General features: G+C 39.0%; 1 protein-coding gene across 2 annotated transcripts; it reads left to right on the forward strand.

Moving 5' to 3' along the window:
- Positions 1-91: 91 nt before the first annotated feature.
- On the forward strand, positions 92-21,371 carry LOC123720785 (zinc finger protein 91-like). Of its 2 annotated transcripts, none has more exons than XM_045677547.1 (13): positions 92-352; positions 8,104-8,238; positions 8,370-8,864; positions 9,156-9,289; positions 10,145-10,430; positions 11,300-11,433; positions 12,161-12,235; positions 12,698-12,827; positions 14,046-14,188; positions 18,611-18,743; positions 19,280-19,393; positions 20,170-20,283; positions 20,740-21,371. In XM_045677547.1, exons 2-13 carry the CDS (start codon positions 8,170-8,172, stop codon positions 20,971-20,973), a joined length of 2,061 nt encoding a protein of 686 aa, XP_045533503.1. In that variant the 5' UTR covers positions 92-352; positions 8,104-8,169; the 3' UTR covers positions 20,974-21,371. The 2 variants fall into 2 exon arrangements, with proteins under 2 accessions (XP_045533503.1, XP_045533502.1); XM_045677546.1 differs by lacking the exon at positions 92-352 and adding an exon at positions 7,620-7,854 and having other exon boundaries at positions 20,740-21,370.
- Positions 21,372-21,618: the final 247 nt, after the last annotated feature.

Below are 21,618 nucleotides of genomic sequence, written 5' to 3' on the forward strand. Positions count from 1 at the left end.
TAAAATTTGGTCTAATCTGCTTAAGTTGTGTTTTCGTAATACACAAACTGACAGTAATAATGTTGTTTGGATATTTTTGTTGCCTCACTCCTAATAAAGTTATTGCAAGCCTTAATATTTTCATGCCGAACTAAAGTCTAGTGGGCCTTGACTTAAATATTATTTTTCTAGATTGATAGGCACTCTCGCAGGATAAATATATATAAAATAGTAAATCCTAACGGACGAGCCACTTTAGCTAATTTTGCCGCCTAAATATACCTAAAAACCCGCAAGGTTTTTAATGTACACTCCATTTGAGAGGTTATTTCAATTATAAATTAAAAATACATTCATATGCTGTTGCAGTTATGTAAGTGCATTTTACACATTTATTTATATCAATTAATAACCTAATAATTTGTATTGAAGTATGAATATATTTCTCAGGCATATATTATTTTAGTTTTGCCTTCTTTTCATACGTTAGTTTTAGAACTTTTTATACTTTTTTAACCACTGAGCTTTTATTTCGATCTTGGCATATTAGTTATAGCCGCGCTTAGAGTTAATAATTGGTTTCATTTCTTTGTTGGGTTCGAGGATTATAATAAATTGTATAGAAACGTGCGTTTTTTAAAAACAGTATTCCCTAAAAATCACTAAATAAATGTACCCCTTAAAACCCCAGGGAAATCCCCAAGTTAGCATCATTGGTTGAGGCCAGGGTTGCTAGTCGCATTATTCTATATATTATAGGAACCACAATCTCCAAAATTATAGTCTGCAGAAAGAGAACGGTTGTAGGATTCAAAGTACAGGAAACGAGCCACTGAATTATCACGAATATCATCTCCAAAATAGCTTCTCTGCCCACTAGCTTCGCATCAGGAAAATGCCCTACGCGCGCAGCTCCACTGGATCGTCCAATGAGGAAGTGATTTGGGGTTAGCGCCTCCTCTTCTAAATTGTCAGCGAGGTTGGTTATTGGTCTGGAGTTGACCATATGTTCTGCTTCCATCAGCAACGTATGCAGGACCTCCTCTCGTGGAACGCGCTCCTTTAATGTAGCGTCCAGTGCAACCTTAATGGAGCGCACCAATCGTTCCCAAGCTCCTCCCATATTCGGCGCGCCGGGAGGAATAAATTTCCACTGTATGCCAACCTTCTCCGCTTCCGTGACGATTTCCTCTCTTTTAAGCCCTTCAATGGCGGTTTGGAGTTCTTTATTAGCCTTACCGAAATTAGTTCCATTATCGGAATAAATTACTTTTGGCATTCCTCTTCGTGAGGCGAATCTCCTTAACGCCATTATTGTAGAGTCCGTCGTCAGGCTGGGCGCTATTTCGATGTGTACTGCCCTCGTGGTCAGGCAGGTAAACAAGGCTCCCCATCTCTTCTCTCTTCGTCTGCCAATTGCCACGAGCATTGGACCGAAGTAGTCCACACCTGTACACGTGAAGGGGGGCTCACCATGTCGGAGTCTTTCTTGAGGTAAGTCGCCCGCCGGATACTCCGCTGGTTTACCTTTCTTTAGCTTACAATGTTGGCAGTTTTGCTGTATACTGCGCAGTACTGATCTCAAACCCAACATACAGTATTTTTGGCGGATTTCGTTCATTACCGTGGCTTGATTACCATGGTTGAACTTTTCATGATAGTGTTTGATAATCAATCGCCCGATAGCGCTCCTGCCATCCAGTACTATGGGCGTTAAATAGTTGTTGTCAACGCCCGCTACGTTCCTTACTCTGCCTTGAAGTCTTATGAATTGGTCTTTCATAGTGACATCTAGCCTGTTCAATTGGCTTCTATTATCTGTCTTGCGCCCTTGTTTAAGGTTTTTAATATCTTGTTCGAAACTGCGTTTCTGACACTGGGCGATTAGAACCTCATCCGTACTCTGTGTAGATGCGTTTCATCTAATGGAAGGAAGTGTCGCCTCATTTTTGCAGTTTTATTGCAGCGTTCGTGGTTCGACGGCCTCTTTTCTTTAGACAGATTGATGAATTGTAGTACCCTGGCAGTGGATCTCCACAATTTCGTCCACGATGAACAGTTTTCAGGAACCGGTGTTACTTCGCTGTGGTGAATTGTATTGACCTGTTCCGTCGTTCTGTCTTCCTCGCATTTTTCCTCTTTAAAGCTTCGTGGAGCTGGCCATTCTGTTTCGCCTTTCGACAGGAAATCTGGACCCTTGAACCACCGATGTTCCGCATTAAACTCTTCTGGTGGACTTCTGGTCGCATCGTCGGCAGGATTCTCCGCTGTTGGCATCCACCTCCAGTCCTGTGAATTCGTCAGATCCTCTATCTCCGCAATTCGATGCGCTACGAAGGTCTTAAACGTTCTGGGATCTGCCTTTATCCAGGACAGGACCACACTTGAATCCGACCAAAAGGTTTTCCTTGTAACTTGTAGGTCGAGCTCTCTTGCCACTGAATCTGCTAGTCTACTACCTAACAGAGCTGCCTATAGTTCAAGTCTCGGCATAGAGACTGGTTTTAAAGGCGTTACTCGCGACTTGGCTGCGACGAGGTTTATTAAGTATTTTCCTTTACCTTTAGTGCGCCAGTACACTGCGGCTGCATACGCTGTCTCGCTCGCGTCAGTGAAAGTATGCAGCTCCCCCTCAGTGCAGAATGGTGCATGCATCGCGGCAGCCGGATGTCTTGTATTCTACTGATATGCTCTAGATAGCTTTTCCAAGCCTCGGTATCGTATTCAGTTATTTGGTCATCCCATCCGACACCACTGCGCCATATCTTTTGGATGAGCTTCTTCCCTTGGATGAGAATGGGTGACAGCAGTCCGAGTAGGTCGAAGGTAGACATCACAGCTCCCGTGACTTCTCGTTTTGTTGGAGTCTGCATGCCTCGTTCCACCTCGTCAGGGATTCTTCTAAACTGGCTTTTAAATCCAAGACAATCCTCTGACGTCAGCCATCTCAGTCCCAGGGTCTTTTCTTCGTTTTCACCTAGGTGCACTTCCTGTTCGCCGCCGGCATCTACGATTTCTTTTTTATTCGACGCCCATCCTCGTAGCTCGAAGTGCGCCTTCTTGTGAATGAAGTCGACTTGCTGCATTACTCGTTTGCAATCGTCAATACTATGGAAACTTTGCAAATAGTCATCCATATAGTGATTCCGCTCTATTGCTTGCGCCGCTTCCGGATATTTATGTAAGAAGGCCTTTGCATTCTTGTTTTTTATATAAATCACGGTACAAGGTGACGACGCAGCTCCAAAAATCACCGTTGACATTCTATATTCCTTCACTGGCGCTTCCTTGTCTTTCCGCCATAGGAACCTGAGACTGTCTCTATCTTCTGCAGATATTTTCACCTGCAGAAACATTTCTTTTATATCGGCCGCTACCGCTACGGGACCTTGACGGAATCGAAGTAGCACTCCAAATATTGACTGCAGTAAGTCCGGACCGGACAGCAGAACGTCGTTGAGGCTGACTCCATTGTATTTAGCCGCGGCGTCGAAGACAATTCTCAGCTTCTTTTTAAGGGGGTGAACCACTGGAAAGTGAGGCAGGTACCACTTTTTGTTGGATGTGCAGTCGGCTGGTGCTTCTTCAGCATTTACTTTTCAACAGATTCTCTATCTGCGCGCTATATTCATTTTTTAATTTAGCGTCCTTACCCAGTTTTTTTTCTATTCCTTGAAATCTGTTGAAAGCTGCTGCGTAATTGTTTGGAAGTTGTATGTCGTCCGTTTTCCACAATAGTCCGACCTCGTATCTGCCATCTTCCAATTGTCGACTGGTTCTTGCTAATATTTCAAGCGCTCGCTGTTCTATATCCGTAGAAGGCTTCTTCGGCTGAACCCCCAAGGACTCAATACTAAAATGTTCCCTCACCAGCTGATCTATTTTATCTTCGACGACGCTTGCGTGTGCACATGTGTTCACACAATTGATTGGTGACACGCCGCTGCTGTCGGAACCGTGAAGAACCCATCCTAACTTTGTTCGTGACGCCACCGGCTGCCCTGACTTCCCACGTCGTATTCGTAACGAGACAATGTATTCCCAATTGTCTTGGCCAATGAGCAGCTTCGGCGCCTCAGCTTCATAGCACACGTCTTGTAGTAAACCCCGCAAGTGATGATACTTCTTTAGTCGGGTTTTATCTACGAGTTGTGGGGTTAATTTGAGCTCCTTGATAGTTATTGCCCGTTTGAGTATGCACTTCTCGCTTTGCTTGATCCCTTTCACTTCGATATCTAAAATCATGGAGTTATGATTTTGCATTTGCCCTCCGCCGATAGTTTCTATGTTAAGGATTTCGCGAGGGCCTTGGATGCCGATGCTCGAAGCCACGTTTTCGTCAAGCAGTGTAACCGTTGAGCCTTCATCTAGCAGCGCCAGTACTTGTTTGCTCCCAGCCGGTCCATATATCTCCACCTTAAGCATCTTTAGAATAGCTTTCGGTGTGCTTATTGTGTTGACCGTCGCTGTCTTGGGCGCTGCCTCATCGTGACATCGTTCGCTTTCCGACGTCACGTGTAATAGGCTATGGTGCCATCTTCGACAAGTCTTGCACGGTGGTCTTCGGCATGTTTCCTTTCGGTGCTTCCCAGTGAGGCACTTGAAGCAGACCTTAAGCCTCTTAACTGTTTCCCATCTCTCGTTGACTACCGCCTTCAGGAATCTTTCACAGTCTTTGAGTTTATGGGTGCCTTCACAGTCTGGGAACTTGATTTCTTCTGGTCTACTCATTTCAGCGACATTATAAGTAGCTTGCTTCACTGGCCTTCTTATCACTGCGCTCAGTCGTACACTTTTGTTGTCTTCGAGTACCGCGAATGCGCCGCATTTGTCCGCTTCTGAATTGAGGAAGTTGCTTATTGTTTGGATATCAGAGAATGATTCCTCTTCCCTCTCAGCCGTGAAATCGTACCACCTGAATCTAAGTATTGGAGGCATCTTCTCTATTACAAGTTTCACGATTTCGGGTGAGTAGAGGTATTGCGGTCTCTTCAATCCCTTTATGGCGGCCACGCTATTGTTGATTTGGCTAGCGAATACGCATATGTCCCTGGGATTTTCCGTCGTTCTAGGAAGCGCCTTTAATTTCTCAAGTTCAGCTAACACCAGCGCGTCCGGTCTACCAAATCTTCGGCGTAAAGCGTTAATTACTTCTTCTGGCATTGCCTCTTAGTACAGGAGGCTCTTAATGCTTTCTCTCGCTTTGCTTTTAATCGCTTTACATAGCCGCACCATATTCTGAATGCCAGTGAACATCGGAAAAGTGTCTTCGTATACGACCCGGAACGCCGTCCATTCGGAGCTGTCCCCTTCATATATTGGCAGCTCTTGAATGTACTTCGGTTGCGGCGCTACATGTGTCGTCATGGCTTCCTTTATTACGTCAGCTATTGCTTGTCGCTTTTTGTTTCTAATTCTTCTGGCCTTTGTGCCGATGTGCGCATCCAGTTTTCGACCTTTTCATTATGGTTATCACTGACATCTTCTATAACGGAGTCTTCCTCTTCCGTGGCTGCTTCTAACCGTATTCTGGCCAGGCGTGCTGCTGCCTGCGCTTCCCGCAGCTCGCTGCGAGCCAGCTCTTCTCTGGCCTCGGCTTGTCTTCTTGAGCTGGCTTTGGATACGGCTCTCGATGCGGCCCGCTTTGTGGAACCCGCTGGTGCCAGAGTCAATGCTTGATCTGGCTGGCTGGCTCCGCTCGTCGACGTGGACTGCTCTATCGTTATCTCTCCTCTTGTAATCCGAGTGGCTTCGGACGTAGTAGCGGAGGTAACAGTTAACGTCGATTCCCCTCGCTGCATCCCGTTCTGTGACCTTGTGACTGGCATTTTCTTTTCGAAATATTCACTTCTTGATGACAATCGTTGCAGGATCCGGCTCGAAGGACCACTTGTTGAATGCCAACCTCCACGACACCTCAGAGACTCAAGCCTGCACGGGATAATACGTTTATGTGTTCGTTTGAAAACACCCGTGCAGTAACCAAAGTTCCTCGGCGCGGCTTTGTATACCGGTGGGGATTGACTTCGTACGTACCGCTATTCTTGCCAATCCCTACGACACCTCGGGTACTCGGGCCTGCACGGGATATTACGTTTAAGTCGTCGTTACGTTTATGTCGTTTGAATACACCCGTGCAGTAACCAAAGTTCCTCGGCGTGGTTTGTATACCGGTGGGGATTGACTTCGTACGTTTTGTCAAGACGGTTTGACGCAGTGCTGGCACCGCCTTAACCCACGCACCCCTGCTAGTGCGTAATTGTTTGACGTTGTCTTCAAATGAAACTGCGCCTTGATCTTGTTTCTTGCTTCGCCGATTATTCGTGGGTCCCAGTTCGTAGTCAGTGGAAAGAGGAAAGAGAATTTTGCGTAGATCTCGCCGAGCTTAAGTAATCGAACAGTATACCGCGACGAAAGCTGCGCTTACAAACATCTGCGCCGGTATACCGCGACGAGAGCTATGCGACCCTTTTGATCGGCGAAGCATTTTATTCATTTATTTATTAACCATTTTTCATACTTAAATTATTTACATATTTTAATTATAGAACTTATAACACATACTTAATTTCTACTTATAAGCTATCAACAATATTCTCATCAAACTTATAACTCATACTCAATTTCTACTTATGACCTGCCAAAAATATTCTTATTTATCTTATAATTATAGAGTCGTATAATCTATATCAATTTATATTTACGAGTCGCCAACAAAGATAACCGTAGTAAAATGTTTGTCTATCAAATATACATAATGGAAAAACTTAAAATTTATAAATTCAAACCAATCATGAATATGACATGGAGATTTTGTTTTAGTTAGAATCAACTATTGTTTTTTTCTGTTTTTATGAAACCTATGGAGCCGACGATCACTAAATTTTGCAAACTCTTTTTTGAAATAGCATATATACATTATTATTTAATGGGCTTTTTGAGTCTCGTTGTATTTATTGTTCTTCACAGAGACGTTTTCATTTTGGTAAATTAAACATATGGATTCAGATTCTTATGAAACTTTGCCAAAAGTATGTATAGATTAACATTGGACCATTTGGAAAAAAGATGGACAATTGAAATTGTTTACATATTTGCGAGATCGATATAGTTAAATTAATTATCGACTTATGACGCGGTAAATATCCCGAAAGCATTCCATTTTAAACCGTCTTCGCTGCAACTTCGAAAAAAAAGAACTGCATAATTTTCATATAATTTATGAATATCCCTTCACAAGTCATCAAAAAATAGAAAATTAATAAGTAGAAGCGAATGCAATCTACTTATCAATTTTCTATTTTTTGGTGACTTCCTTGCATCCTTTTAACGATGTTAGTTCTCTTTAAATCAGAAATGGTTTACTATGGCAAAAATCTTTTATTAAATAAACTTATTCGTAAAACTTATCACTACTATAGAAAATAGAAAAATGTTAAGCAATTGTCCAATTTTCGAACTTCAAAAAAAATACATTATAATAAAAATTTGATAAATAAACAATATATTATAATAAAAAATATGATAAATCTCCTTCTTCGATGTGCACTGTACCCTGTAAGACTTAACTAAAACTCAAACTCGTCCAGAAGCGACTTCGAATTTTAAAGTTTCCTACTCTACGGTCCTAGTTGTAGTCTGTACTCTGTGGTCCTAGCCGTAACTATAATCTTTGGGGTTAGAGAACTTGAGGAATTTTGTTATTTATACTGAGTTAAATATTTTCTTCAAAGTATGAGATAAAAAACATTCATAAACTTCGGGAACATGTACGAATTAAAAGCATGTTCTGTATGCCTTAGTACAGGTGTGAAATTTGTGAATATAGATAGTGGTCAATTAAGACATGAATACAATCTCATTTCCGGTCTGAAGGTTTGTTTTGTTTATATTTTAACATTTATTAAGCAAGGGAATGTGCAGGAGTGTTTAAAATAATTTTCCCATTAATATCATGTTAAATTATCCATAAAAAGAAATGAGATTTTTTTTATATTTATCAATTTTCTCTCTTTTAACAATTTTTGATAATTGCACACTCAACCTAACTACTACCTACCATAGCTCAATTATCTGTTGGATATAATGCAGGATTTTATATGCTTTTTCTGCTTTTATTTTCAGACAAATTCAGAAAGTGGTTTACCACACCATCTTTGTATAGAGTGTGCAACATTCATAAAAAAATTTATGAAGTTCAGAAATAAGTGTCAAAGAGCTTATTATACATTACTGGAAATATTGAACACAAATTGTGAGGTAGGTAAGGTTTTAATGTATTGATTTGTTCTTTTAATTGATGTGTATCAATGGTTATTTTAATGAAGTTTTACTAAATGATTTATTAATCTTCATATTAAAGATTTAGTAGTATGATTGGTTGTTTTCAGATCACAGAGCAAGTTTTAAAAGCATTAAATAAACCAAGACTTAAAATTAATCCTGCGTTATCATATTTGGCATCAAATAATCCAAGAGTAAAATATGAAGTCGTTAAATTTAAATGGTTAAAAGAAAGTCGGGTACCTCTAGAATGTAATAAAATACAAACATTGCACTATAGCACCTTATATGATGAAGCTCCTCCAGAACATATGGAAACTAAAGTAACTGAAGTGAGTGAAACTAATGCATTTAACAATTTAGTGGATGAAACTGTATCTGATGATGACTATTTTAATGATAATTCACATAATAATGATGATGTTGATGGCTCCAACTTAGAGGAGGATTTTGCCGTTGTTATGCCAATATCTAGAAAAGAAGCAGAAGCTGTTGCAGAAATATATAAAATGTTGTCTCAAGGAAAGTTTCAGTGTAAAGTATGTGGAAACTCATATTACACAGAGGCTCGTTTAAAAGTGCATATGAGAATGCATGATACTGTAAGTCTTGTATAATGACTATTACATTTTAATTTAATTACTTTTTTGAAATTAAAAAATAAATTGAAAAAGAATATTTAATGGACAAATAAAATTTTGGAGTTCCATTTAAATGTTATTCCAATTTTTTAAAGAAGTGTATAAGTTACACTGATGTCTTTTTAATTTTTTTGTGAACTACTCTTAGCTGGCCTCTCCTATAGCTAGCTAACTCTCCACTCTCTTTATTTTACATATATTGTTATATTTTCTTACCTGGTTTTGTATTTAGCCCGAAGTTTTTTTTTTCAGAGTTTGAGTGGTAAATATTTTTGTGAGCTATGTAGTTTTTATTACAAGACATCATTTCAATTGAAGACACATATATCTGGAAAACATACATACAAGTACCTATGTAAAAAATGCCCAGAAGTCAGTTTTGATAGGTGAGAACTTTAAGTTAGTTAAATAAATCTATTCATAATATTCATGTTATGCATAAAACATAGTTGGATTTGATGGCATTCCATAGTCATTTAAGCACTTACTTGTAACAAAACAAGGTCTTATAGATTTAGTTACAGATTTAAGTAAATATTGTTTCACTAATAATAAAAATATACTATGTGTCCCATACATCAATGTTCAACAGAACTCAGGTGCCATAGAAATAATAAATAAAAATAATCGCCATTGTCACCTGTGCCATCCTTTTATGTCCTTTGCCAACATTGCTTAGTAGTTTTTTTAACACAGTAAAATAGTTGTAATGAAAGAACATCACACTCAGTTACTTTTTTGTATGGCAATTATTTTAAAAATATGTGACAAAGAATTATTTTATTGTCAGGTGATTTTGGCTTGTCATTGGTTTATGTTTAAAAATAGTTTTCTTAATATTGTTCATACAATTAGCTATGCTCATTAAATGAACTTAAAATAAATGGAACTGATTCTGTAGTTTGAATCAATTATTGGACTTGAATAATAATATTAATAAAAATAGTTTTATTTTATTGTGTTTTATATTAGGGTAATTAGGTTCCATATTTTTTATTTTATAGACAAGTAGGTGATCAGCCTTATGTTTGACACGTCATCGATTTTTTTGGTTTTAAGACATCCCAGTGTCCTCAGGATGTTTGCATCATAGTAAGTCTTAATTTTCCGTTGGTGCCATGATGTGAACACAAGTTCTCAGACATGAGGGTCGCATGCTATAGCCAATACTGGTCTTAATTTTTAATTAAATATATTTGACTTGAAGAAGGATAAAAGTTAAAATATATAAACTATTACAGGACATCAGCAAAGTCACATTATATTTGGAATCATCTTAAAGACATTCCAAAGTCCAAACTTGGAAAGAGAAAAGCAAAAAATTACTCACATTCCGCTCAAAAGAGGAAAAAACTACCTTCGGATTTCCCTCTATGTTTGCCTGTTAGCCAAGAGGATCAATACAGACTTGTGAAGGAGCGACAGCAATCGAAGAATTACATAGAGTCGCCATTTAAATGTGAATTATGTTATAAAGGTTTTCGAGAACCGGCTACGTACGATAAACATATGAAGAAACATGACCCGGTATGTATTAAATTCCTATTTTTTTAATGTGTATGCGACACCTACAATCACTGCGATGACGTCATACCCTAAATTACGCTAATCAAGTTATATACATCTTCTCAATATTAGCTACGGGGAGGGAAGCCTTTTGGGAAAGTTGGAAGTAAGACTGTTCAAACTTCAAATATCCTCCCTTTAGGACAGAGCGCCTTCCTTCCTCCACAGATAAGGTTTTCAGTCCGATTCTATAGGTCATGGGCGTCACCTTTATAGGACTGAAATTTGTATTTTTATTAATTAAATAAATATATATTATATTAGTAGCATTTTGTTTACGAGAGAAGATTAAACTTAAACTTTGAAATCGACTTAAAACCGATGGAGGAAGTTGTGTAAATTCTTTAGGTGTAGCGGAGCTCTGACCGTCGAGTTATGTGATTCGCTAAATAGCTTTTTGTTTAAACAGAGAGCATACTTCTCCCTCAAAGGCCGGCAACGCACCCACTAAAATGGGTGTCCATTGCCTGCGACGATATATGGGCGTCTCGTATCTCTATCCTATAAAAGATAGCTTGTATCAGTTAATCATTTTATTTATTTAATTTACATTAATTACATTTAAGTCTTTAATAGAAAGAGTTAAAGAGAAAGAGTTCTATTATGGATCGTTCATACTTGAACCAAAACTGGTTAACCAATACTTAAACAAAAATTATGGAAGACAATATGTGCAAGACATTGTGTCCCACAACTAATATATTTGTTTATATAGCACTTTCCCAAAATAAAACGTTAACGAATTGTTTAAATTATGTTCAAGAAATTCGCAAAAACATCAACTTGCTATCTGTTAATGAAATATTTTGACGGTTTTTTTTCAATTCCAGGCGACATCAGGTCAATACCAATGTGACGTCTGCAAGGTGTACGTAAAAAATACAAGACAGATATACAAACATATGGCGAGGAGTCACATTCATAAGTATTCCTGTCAGGAATGTCCCTTCACGTGTTTCTGTAGGTGAGGACTCATTTGTTATACATGAAATCTCTTTGTTAAGATTTTAAAAGCATTTCACATTATTTTATTTATTTTTATTAGTCAGTGGCTATAGAACCAATACAAAATGTTATTTTTAATTCTACCGGTTCAAATTAAATTCAGTTTCGAAAAACCCGCCAAAACGCTTTTCTAGATAAGAAACGTCACGAAGATGTTCAGCGTTTTTGTCGAAGAAAAGGGAGAGAGCGATTGAGACCAATTGAGAGAGAGTGAGAAAGGGATATCGAGAAAAATACACGCTATTGGTAGATGTATTCGTTTAGTAGTTACATATTAAAAATTTAGATGGCAATTCTGTCGCATAACGTCTCTGTAAACAGTGTGATTGTAGATATACAAATACATGGAGTGATCATATACTGGTACATGATCATCTATTGGGGCTTTTACATTAGTAATAATTAATTTACAAAGAAGTTTCCCTTCTGATATGTGTACTTTGTACACACGCACTTTTTTTATTGAATTTACACTAACTGAAACCTTAAGCCAAAGGAAGAATTGTCTCCCACACGCCGTGTGCTACAAACGTCTGATTACCTACTTGTCTATTCCAAGTTATTTCACTTCATAGCGCTTTTTAAAACCTGTTTTATACAGATTACACTCAATAACACTTTATTTTTAATAAAAATAGCCTATTGTTATATATATCCTCTGTAATAATAAATGTTCATTATTACAGAGGACAAGCAAAAATGCATTACAGATGGCATAAAAATGTTACGTACTCGTGCCCACATTGTAATAAGGAGTTTGTGTGAGTATTAATTATAAAATATTTTTTTATGGCAATAATTTTATACCAGGTTCAAAAAAAAATACTTTAAAAGAGAGTAGATATATCCTAGGTCCGATCCCGACGTTACCTCGTTGTCTCGTGCAATAATTCTTTTAGTTATATTGATAAGAAAACTTATCGTTAAATCTTTGTTAACTATGGCTGTATTTTATCTGTCTAGGTTACGTACACATCCTGTAGCCGAAGGGTTCTCCTGATGATCCTGACGAAATTGTTTAGGGATAGGCACTGAATCACAAAAATCTAGCGCTACAATCTTTTAAGTCTGGGGCTCAGATTTGTGTGTCTGTTTTGTCATCGTTTTTCTAATAGGCAAGAATGATCAGTGGTTCTGTGGCTGGCTCCGTCCGTCCTACGACCTCGATGGAGTGGCACATGGAGACTTAGACCTAATAGATTTTAATTGTTTATGTATTTTAGAAAAGCTTCAACCCGTCTTACCCATATTCGCATAAAGCATCCATCTACATTTGTATGTACGATATGTGGACACAGTTTCGTGAGCGAATCCGGGTTGTATTGCCATAAGAAGATCGCACATACTAAAGAGGTAAGTGATAATGAATTCTTTTATGCTAGCACTTCGGCCTAATCGGTCTAATAGGGGAAAATGTCCGATTGTCGCGTTTTATGTTTAAAAACTAGTAAGTTATGTTCATAATAAATTCCCAGATTATATGTCGTACGAAGTACCAGAGACAAAGTAAAGTACCAGCAATATTCGTATAAATAATATATATCCGAACTTTTGACTACAGTAATAATCACATTTAATCCAAAGAAGAGAAATATTGCTAAACACAAAGACTATAGGTATGGTAACATTATTATGGTAAATCTGTAAACGGTGTGACAATCACAAATAAGAAATGTTTACAAAATTATTTCAAATGCTTAAAAAAACACTGCGAGATAGGGCTTTTAAAGTCCTTCCTACCCACTGACGCCTGACCTAGACTACGTACACCAACTTATTCACGTGATTACCCCAAGATGTCTAGTTTATTGACGAGCATGTACAGTAACCATAAAGAATTTCCTACATTCCTACTTTCATTTGTCTAAATGACGCTTTAATCATGGAAGAACCTGAAAACTAATAATAATAATTCAGTGACGCCAATCCTATATAGATGTTGGTCTCGGGTTTCATCCGTTTTTTTCATCATATTTATAGACAAGTAGGTAATCAGCCGTTGGTAGCACACGGCGTTTGGGAAACAATTCTTCCTTTGGGTTAAGGTTTCAGTAAGTGTAAATTCAATAAAAAAAAGTGCGTGCGTACAAAGTACACATATCAGAAGTGAAACGTATTTGTAAATTAATTATTACTAATGTAAAAGCCCCAATAGATGATCATGTACCAGTTATATGATCACTCCATGTATTTGTATATCTATATTCACACTGTATACGATAATAATATAAATGATAATATAAATAAATAAAAAATCTGCGTTTAATGCACAAGACGTTATGCGACAGAATTGACATCTAAAGTTTTAATATGTGACTACTAAAGGAATACATAAACCAATAGCGTGTATTTTCTCACTCTCTCTCTCTCAATCGGTCTTAATCGCTCTCTCCCTTTTCTTCGACGCTTCACATCTTCGTGACGTTTCATCCGTAAAACAATTACACTCATGCACCTATAGAAGTTCCACTTAAAAAAATGGTCTAAAGCCATGCGAAGGCACGATAACGACTGTTATAAAAAATAAATTGACTTGAACTTTTCACGTATGTCCTTAATTTTTTTTTATAGGAAATGGATGCAAGCTCCAAGCTGGAGACGGACATTGAAACGACTAGCTCTTTGTACTGTGCTGAGTGTCAACTACAATTTCAAAGTGAGGCGGCCTTCGTCACACACTTTGGTAGTTCTAATAAACACGCTTCAACCAATCTGTAAGTATATAAAAATATTTCATAACAGCTTTTTTTTTTTTTTTTTTTTTTTTTTTTTATAAAATAGGGGGCAAACGGGCAGGAGGCTCACCTGATGTTAAGTGATACCGCCGCCCATGGACACTCTCAATGCCAGAGGGCTCGCGAGTGCGTTGCCGGCCTTTTAAGAATTTGTACGCTCTTTTCTTGAAGGACCCTAAGTCGAATTGGTTCGGAAATACTTCAGTGGGCAGCTGGTTCCACATAGCGGTGGTGCGCGGCAAAAATTGCCTTGAGAAACGCTCAGTCGTGGAACGTCGGACGTCGAGGTGATACGGGTGGAATTTTGTATTTTGCCTCGACGTCCGATGCTGAAACTCAGCTGCAGGTATTAATCCGAACAACTCCTCTGAACACTCTCCATGGTAAATGCGGTAGAAGATGCAGAGTGACCCCACATCTCTACGCAACGCCAAAGGATCGAGCCGCTCGGAGAGGGATTGGTCATCGACGATTCGAACCGCTCTTCGTTGGATACGGTCAAGTGGAAGGAGCTGGTACTGGGGAGCCCCCGCCCAGAGGTGAGAACAGTATTCCATGTGGGGCCGTATTTGCGCTTTATAGAGTTGCAAGCGGTGGCCCGGAGTGAAGTACCGTCTCGCCTTGCTGAGCACACCAAGCTTTTTGGAGGCTAATTTAGCCTTTCCCTCCAAATGACCGCGAAACTGAACGTCGTTCGATATGTCAACGCCAAGTATTCCGATGCTGGCTGTGGCTTCAAGAAGAGTGTTTTCGAAAAGAGGAGTAGCGACAAAGGGTATTTTTTTCGCGGAAAACGCGCAAACTTGTGTCTTCTTGGGGTTAAATTGGACTAGGTTTAGTCTACCCCAGTCCGAGACTCCACGTAAAAGAGTTTCGACTTCAGACACAAGTTTGTTCCGGTACTCATCGACAACTGCCCGAGAAATACCTGCCCGGCCAGTGTAAAGAGTATCCCCAGTGCTGTCGTCCGCATAGCAATGAATGTTGCTAAGTTGCAACATGTCATTGATATGCAGAAGAAACAGGGTCGGGGACAGAACACAGCCTTGTGGGACCCCAGCATTCACGGGTTTAAGGTCGGAACATGCTCCGTCGACGACGACCTTGATGCTCCGATCGGCTAGAAAGCTGGAGATCCAGTCGCATAATTTCTCAGGAAGCCCGTAGGCTGGTAGCTTCGAGAGCAGTGCTTTGTGCCACACCCGATCGAAGGCTTTCGCTATGTCCAAACTAACCGCTAGTGCCTCCCCCTTGGACTCAATTGCCTCTGCCCATCTATGAGTAAGGTATACTAGAAGGTCACCAGCTGAACGACCACGACGAAAGCCGTACTGATAGTCGCTAATCAGCTGGTGGCCCTCTAGATAACTCAAGAGCTGGCCATTAATAATGGATTCCATTATTTTGGAGAACAAGGAGGTTATTGCGATTGGGCGATAGTTGGATGGATCAGTGCGATCGCCTTTTTTAGGGATCGGATGTATCGAAGCGGTCTTCCAGCACTTCGGGACAGTGCCGAGCGAGTACAGGTACCGGAAAAGGCGCGTCAGGACCGGAGCCAACTCAGGAGCACATGTACGCAGCACAATTGGAGGGATACCATCCGGCCCGCTCGACTTATGAATGTCCAAGGAAGATAGTGCTCTGCGAACAGCACGTTGCTGGAATGTGATTTCCGGCATTGAGTTATCACACCGCGAAATCACCGGTGGTGATCTCCCCCGGTCATCCAAAGTCGAGTTGGACGCAAAGAGACAGCCCAAGAGGTCGGCCTTCTCCTTCGCAGTGTGGGCGAGCGAGTCATCCTCTCTGTGCAGCGGTGGTATCGATGGCTGACAAAAATTCCCTTGTACAGCTTTGGCGAGAGACCAGAAGGCTCGGGTCCCAGAAGGGAGTTGGGCCAATCTCTCGCCAAATCTGGCGATGTGCTCTGACTTTGCCTTAGCGATTTCCCGTTTGAAGGACCTGGAGGCTGAGTTATATGCTTTTTTATGTTCGCTGGTATTGGCATCACGAGATATCGCCGCCTCCGCCCATGCATTAAAGCATTCTCGCTTTCGACGCGATGCCGCCTTGCAAGAACGCTTAAACCAGGGCTGTGACCTGCCACCGATCGGCACCGCAGAGAATGGAATAAAAAGTTCCATGCCCTGCAGAACCACTTCGGCGACAGAGGCAGCGACGGAATCTGGAGCTTCCGACGAAAAGCACATAGGCCCCCAAGGGTAGGACGCAAAGAAAGACCGCATCCCATCCCAATCTGCTGACCGATAGTGCCAAATACGACGACAACCCGAAAAACGGGGCCGAGGAGGGCGCGTAGTAGGCACAGTACTCCGGACCACACAATGATCCGATGAACCCAATGGCGGGTCAACAGAGACTTGATAGGTCTCCGGATGTGAGGTCAGCAGAAGGTCCAACAAAGAGGGTTTATGACCATCCACATCTGGTATTCGCGTAATCGCAGGGACCATTTGTGACAGGTCGTAAGCTAAAGCAAAGTCGTGAAAGGATCTTCCCGCGTGATCGGTGGTTTCCGAACCGAGCCAATCGGCATGGTGAGCGTTAAAATCGCCAAGTATCACGATTTCAGCGGTAGGAACCCCTTCGAGCAGGGAATCTGTAGCCATTTGGATGTGCTCAATGAGTCGCTCAGTTTCGGTATTTCCGCTATGGGACCTATACAGGCATGCGTAGAATCGCGGATGGTCATCGCAGTCTACGCGCAGCCAGAGGCTAGATAGGTCCCTTCCTTCAAGCGACCCGAGGCGACGAGAACAGATATCCTCTCTGACGTACACGCAAACTCCCGCCCGCGGCACAAATGAATGTTCCAATTTGTACCCCGGGTAGGAGAGGTAGGAAGTATCAGCCGGGAAGGATATCTGAGTCTCAGTAAGGAAGAATAAGGCCGGCTTCGCAGTTTCGAGGTGAAAGTGAACCGCGTTAAGATTAGAGTTGAGCCCCCTAACATTGGTAAAGTCCACTGAGAGCGTGGAAGGGGATGCCTTCGGTAAATTCTTCCGTTTGCCCCGAGATCGAAACTTATAGTTTTTTGAGCAGTTTTTGCCCACCCCAGAATACGAAGGGCAGCCTGTGCATCCACCACCGAATACTGATTGTTCCGATGATGGACGCTCAGAGGGGGATTCTCCACAGCGGAAACGTGTGGTACCCCCCTGGGGTAATCTCTGTTTAAACTGCATCTTCATACTCTGGGGGAGGGGGGAATTGATGGGCTCCGGGAGTCTCACTCACCGCACGAAACGCGAGTACAATAAGATGAACCTATTGCATCACTTCACGCCGGTTTTCTGTGAGACAGTGGTACTGCCCCGGTCGTGCCTGCCCGATTGGCTGAAGCCCGAAAGCAACAGCATGGCACTCCCACTAGCTTCATCATCATGCGCAATTTATTTCATTTCTAGTATTCACACAGAAATATATCTATATATTTATGTACATAAAATACAATTTTTTAGATTATTATATTTAGTCAGTGTTTTTAATAAATCATATCTTTTATTTAATTCATATGTAAATCCCTTTTATTAAAGACGATGTCTTTAAAAAAATAGGGTTTTAATGTTTGTACTATTTTCTGATTCAATTAAGGGCTGTATTTTATTTTCGTATGTAACTGTTTATTAATAACAATATAAATAAAAATTGATAGTATTTAAAGTAAAAATATCTCAAAAACGGATTACTCCATACATATGATGATGATTAAGTGCTAACAAAGACCAAGTACTAATAATTTTCCTGTGGGGTGTAGGTGTTTAAATGATCTAAAAAATTCATTATTTAGTACTTGTACATACCTTTTAATTACAAAAGTCCAGGCGAAATTGACGTTTATATCTAAAAATCAATGCTTTGGAAATGTGGTATTGGAGGCGGATACTAAAGATTCCCTGGACAGCTATGGAAACAAGCGTGTCCATACTAAAACGGTTACAGATAAAAAACTCGTCTTTCGATACCTTTTACCAACGCATCCTGAGTTTTTTTGGACATGTAGTATGTAGAGATCCAGAAAGCCTAGAAAAACAAATCATGACTGGCAGAGTGGAGGCCACCAGACCTCGAGGCCGATCCCCTACTAGATGTACAGATCAAATAAAGGTCACGGATCTTACCATCGCAAAGGCTTGCCGAAGAGTGAAGGAAGTTATGCGGCGCCGCTAACACGACCTTCAGAAATGAACAGTGCGACTGAAGAAGAATTACTGAATTTAGTTTAGTCATTCTCAGTTGTATCATAGTCTTAACCATATTATTGAAAATCTTAAAGGTTACATCATAATGAGACTACACGAAGACACCAGACGTAAAAAAAATGTGATCAATTTGTCATTCGTCAGTTTTATATTTAGTAATAATATTTAATTTTAGTTCAATAAAACCATCGCGTGGCGAAGAAACCCTTGTAAACGGAAAGGCCACTACGCGCCCGCGAGGAAGACCGCGAAGGGACGTCTCAGAAGTTCTCAATAACGGTACATCAACGGCTGGAAACTGTGATATTGTTAGTATTATTTTCTGTTGTTTTTAACAAATCTATTATTTATTAATTTAAAAAGATAATTTGTCAGAAAAATATCAATAGACAACAAATAAATACTTTCTTAGTTATACAGAGATATATTGTTAGCTTTCGTTAATATTTCTTTCTTGTCCTATGTTTTTTGTCACAGGCGACTTGACGTTTCAAAAACCTTTAGTTAAGTGTTGGCCCGTATTTATACAAACCTATTTAAAAACAAATTTCCACTATATCTTCGTAGTATTAATCTTTCTTCCCTTATTAAACATATATGTTGTTTAATATATATATAACACATAATAAAACCCCTTTTAATAATATAACTGAATCAATCTAATTGGGTTTCATTAATCATAGTTTTGTAATTTTCTGTCAAGATTTGTTTATGCTGTGGTGAAAAGACAGATTTATTGTTTATGAAAAAGGGAGGGAAATATGAATATATCTCAATTGTCAAAATCGTTCTTAAATATTATCTTCTATGTCTATTTGTATATATTTTCTTTTTTAATTCGTAGTGTAAGAAATACCTATCAAACGACGTTCAAGCTCGCAAACATTACGAATCGGAACATCCAGGCGCAGAATATCTAAAGCGATACATGTGTGATATATGCGGACACACCACTAAGGTATGTTTATAATTGTAACAAAAAAATCTGACAGCTGACTAGTATCCTGAATTAGCTTCTACATCTGAGAATCACAGAAATACAATTTGTCTTTTTATAGGTTAATTCACTTAAGTTCGCGTGTTTTTATTTAACTTGACAAAATTGGTAATTTCATTCATGTGCCAAATGTTAATGTAGTAATGTGTATTTTGAGAACAAAATTTTAAGAATAGGAAAGTATTTTGTTTATGCGATTAATACATTTAGGCATATGGGTATTTAAAAACATATTTTATATTAAAGATTTTAAACATAGCTAGATCGCAGATCGCGTCGGAGCAGTTTTAAATTTAAAAAGTTTCATTATTATGAACCAAAAATCACATGTTAAGGACACAGCTTTAGTTAGAACGTGACATAAAAAAACCAAATTTATTATTATTAACCAATTAAAATGAAACTTTATCGACGTTGGAAAAGAAATTACCGTCACATTTTTCGGTTACGCCTCACCACGGTCGATTCGAAGAGTCGAATCTCTTTTATAACAAAAATATATAATTACGATGACAATGATAGTTATAATTATATAACAATTAATGAAATTCTGTTATAATCTTAGTAGTCATAAGGTATAAAAGCCTTTTGTTAAACTTTATCTAATTTAAATTTATTTAACCAATTTCTGTAAAGTTTTGAAAATTAAGGTAATAAACAAGTTTCACTTCTTACGTGAGTACTAGTACACGCACACATTTTTTTAAGGCAATTATTAACATTAAATATATTTCCAGCAATACGCGAACCTTATGGTTCACATGCGTACACATACGCGCGAAAAGCCGTACGCGTGTCCGTACTGCGATCGTCGGTTCAGTATGGTCAGCAACCGAGATCGACACATTGTCGTGAGTATTTATATATAGCAGTTTTTTTTAAAGAATTGCTTACGTAATTATTTTTAGAATTTTAAACGGTTAGAACTTACATTATTTATTTCACGTCAGCTGAAATAACGCTTATTATTTATGGAGTATAGATAAACAAATCGTTTCGTTTATCTATAACTTGCCTAATATGGTATTCAGAAACGAGACAGCGCCAAGTCGACCCCTACTACATCGATAAGGGAGCATTCAAGTATTACGTCACGCAATTTTTGGAGATTATTGGACCCACATGAAACGCGCCGTAACGTTAACCCAATAAAAACGTTTCGTGACCCGAACAATTAATTCAAGTTCAATGACCTTAAGTCTGTTATGAGGATTGTACCCGCCAGTTGATTCTATTACTTCCATACATACATACTTATAAGTTGTTGAAATTTTTTAATGTATACATTTTGTTTTAACGTTTTTAAGGTACACACAGGTGAAAAACGATATGAATGCCAGCACTGTGGACGTCGATTCACGCAAAGTAGCGCTGTCAAACTACACATCCAAACCGTCCACCTCAAAATCCCTTACGCACCTTGGGACAAGAAGAATAGGAAGAGAAGGAAAGAGATGGAAACATCTCTCGCCTCGGTCGCACAACCGAAGGCACCCGACACGCAAGGGGAATATATTAATGCGTATATGTTTAATTTATAAGTACGATTGTACTATTTCTCCAAAGTGGCTTAGTGGTTAAAGCAAAGGCTTATAATGCAGAGGCATGAAAGGCTGTACCACTTACTTGCCTATAATATAAACCATTATGGGCTCAAACAGTGCTTAAATATTGGAACTGTATTACACTTTTTTTATGAACGTGGACTGAGACTGAAATGTTTTATTTGTACTGATCTGCATGTTTTATATCAATTTTTATCCAACTTTGAAATAAAAGGGTTTAATTTGTGGGGTAATTTTTTTTGAAATTAAATTGATTGAAAGCATTCTTTTATGATGATAAAAAGTCAACCATTTATGTATAATAAAACTATTTTAAATAAATTGGTTGTTTAAATTATGATATAATTTTTTAATTTCAATGCATGCTGTCTGTAAGGATGGATATTTTGTGATTAAATAATTTCTGTACATGTCCAGTCTTTTTAATTAATCTACCAAAGGTCTGACAGCTGGTTTATTGTTTTGTTATAATATATAAGTAAATTTATGTTTATATTGTTTATATTGTTATAATATATAAGTTCATAATTCCCAATATGAATACCTTGCTGCTGTAACAGTTATTCTATTATTATAGAATAGATTTTTTAAGGTATCTAAGAGTGGTAGAAATAAATAATA

This window comes from Pieris brassicae, chromosome 2 (assembly GCF_905147105.1).
Source record: "Pieris brassicae chromosome 2, ilPieBrab1.1, whole genome shotgun sequence".
Classification (NCBI taxonomy): Eukaryota; Metazoa; Arthropoda; class Insecta; order Lepidoptera; family Pieridae; genus Pieris; species Pieris brassicae.

What these genes read in the sequence shown, in the direction of transcription:
- LOC123720785 (XM_045677546.1), top strand. Translation starts at nt 7,747, where the DNA reads ATGTACGAATTAAAAGCATGTTCTGTATGCCTTAGTACAGGTGTGAAA. An exon ending in ATATGAAGAAACATGACCCG is followed by an intron (nt 10,431 to 11,299) that starts GTATGTATTAAA and finishes TTTCAATTCCAG; the next exon opens with GCGACATCAGGTCAATACCA. An exon ending in TATGCGGACACACCACTAAG is followed by an intron (nt 19,394 to 20,169) that starts GTATGTTTATAA and finishes ATATATTTCCAG; the next exon opens with CAATACGCGAACCTTATGGT.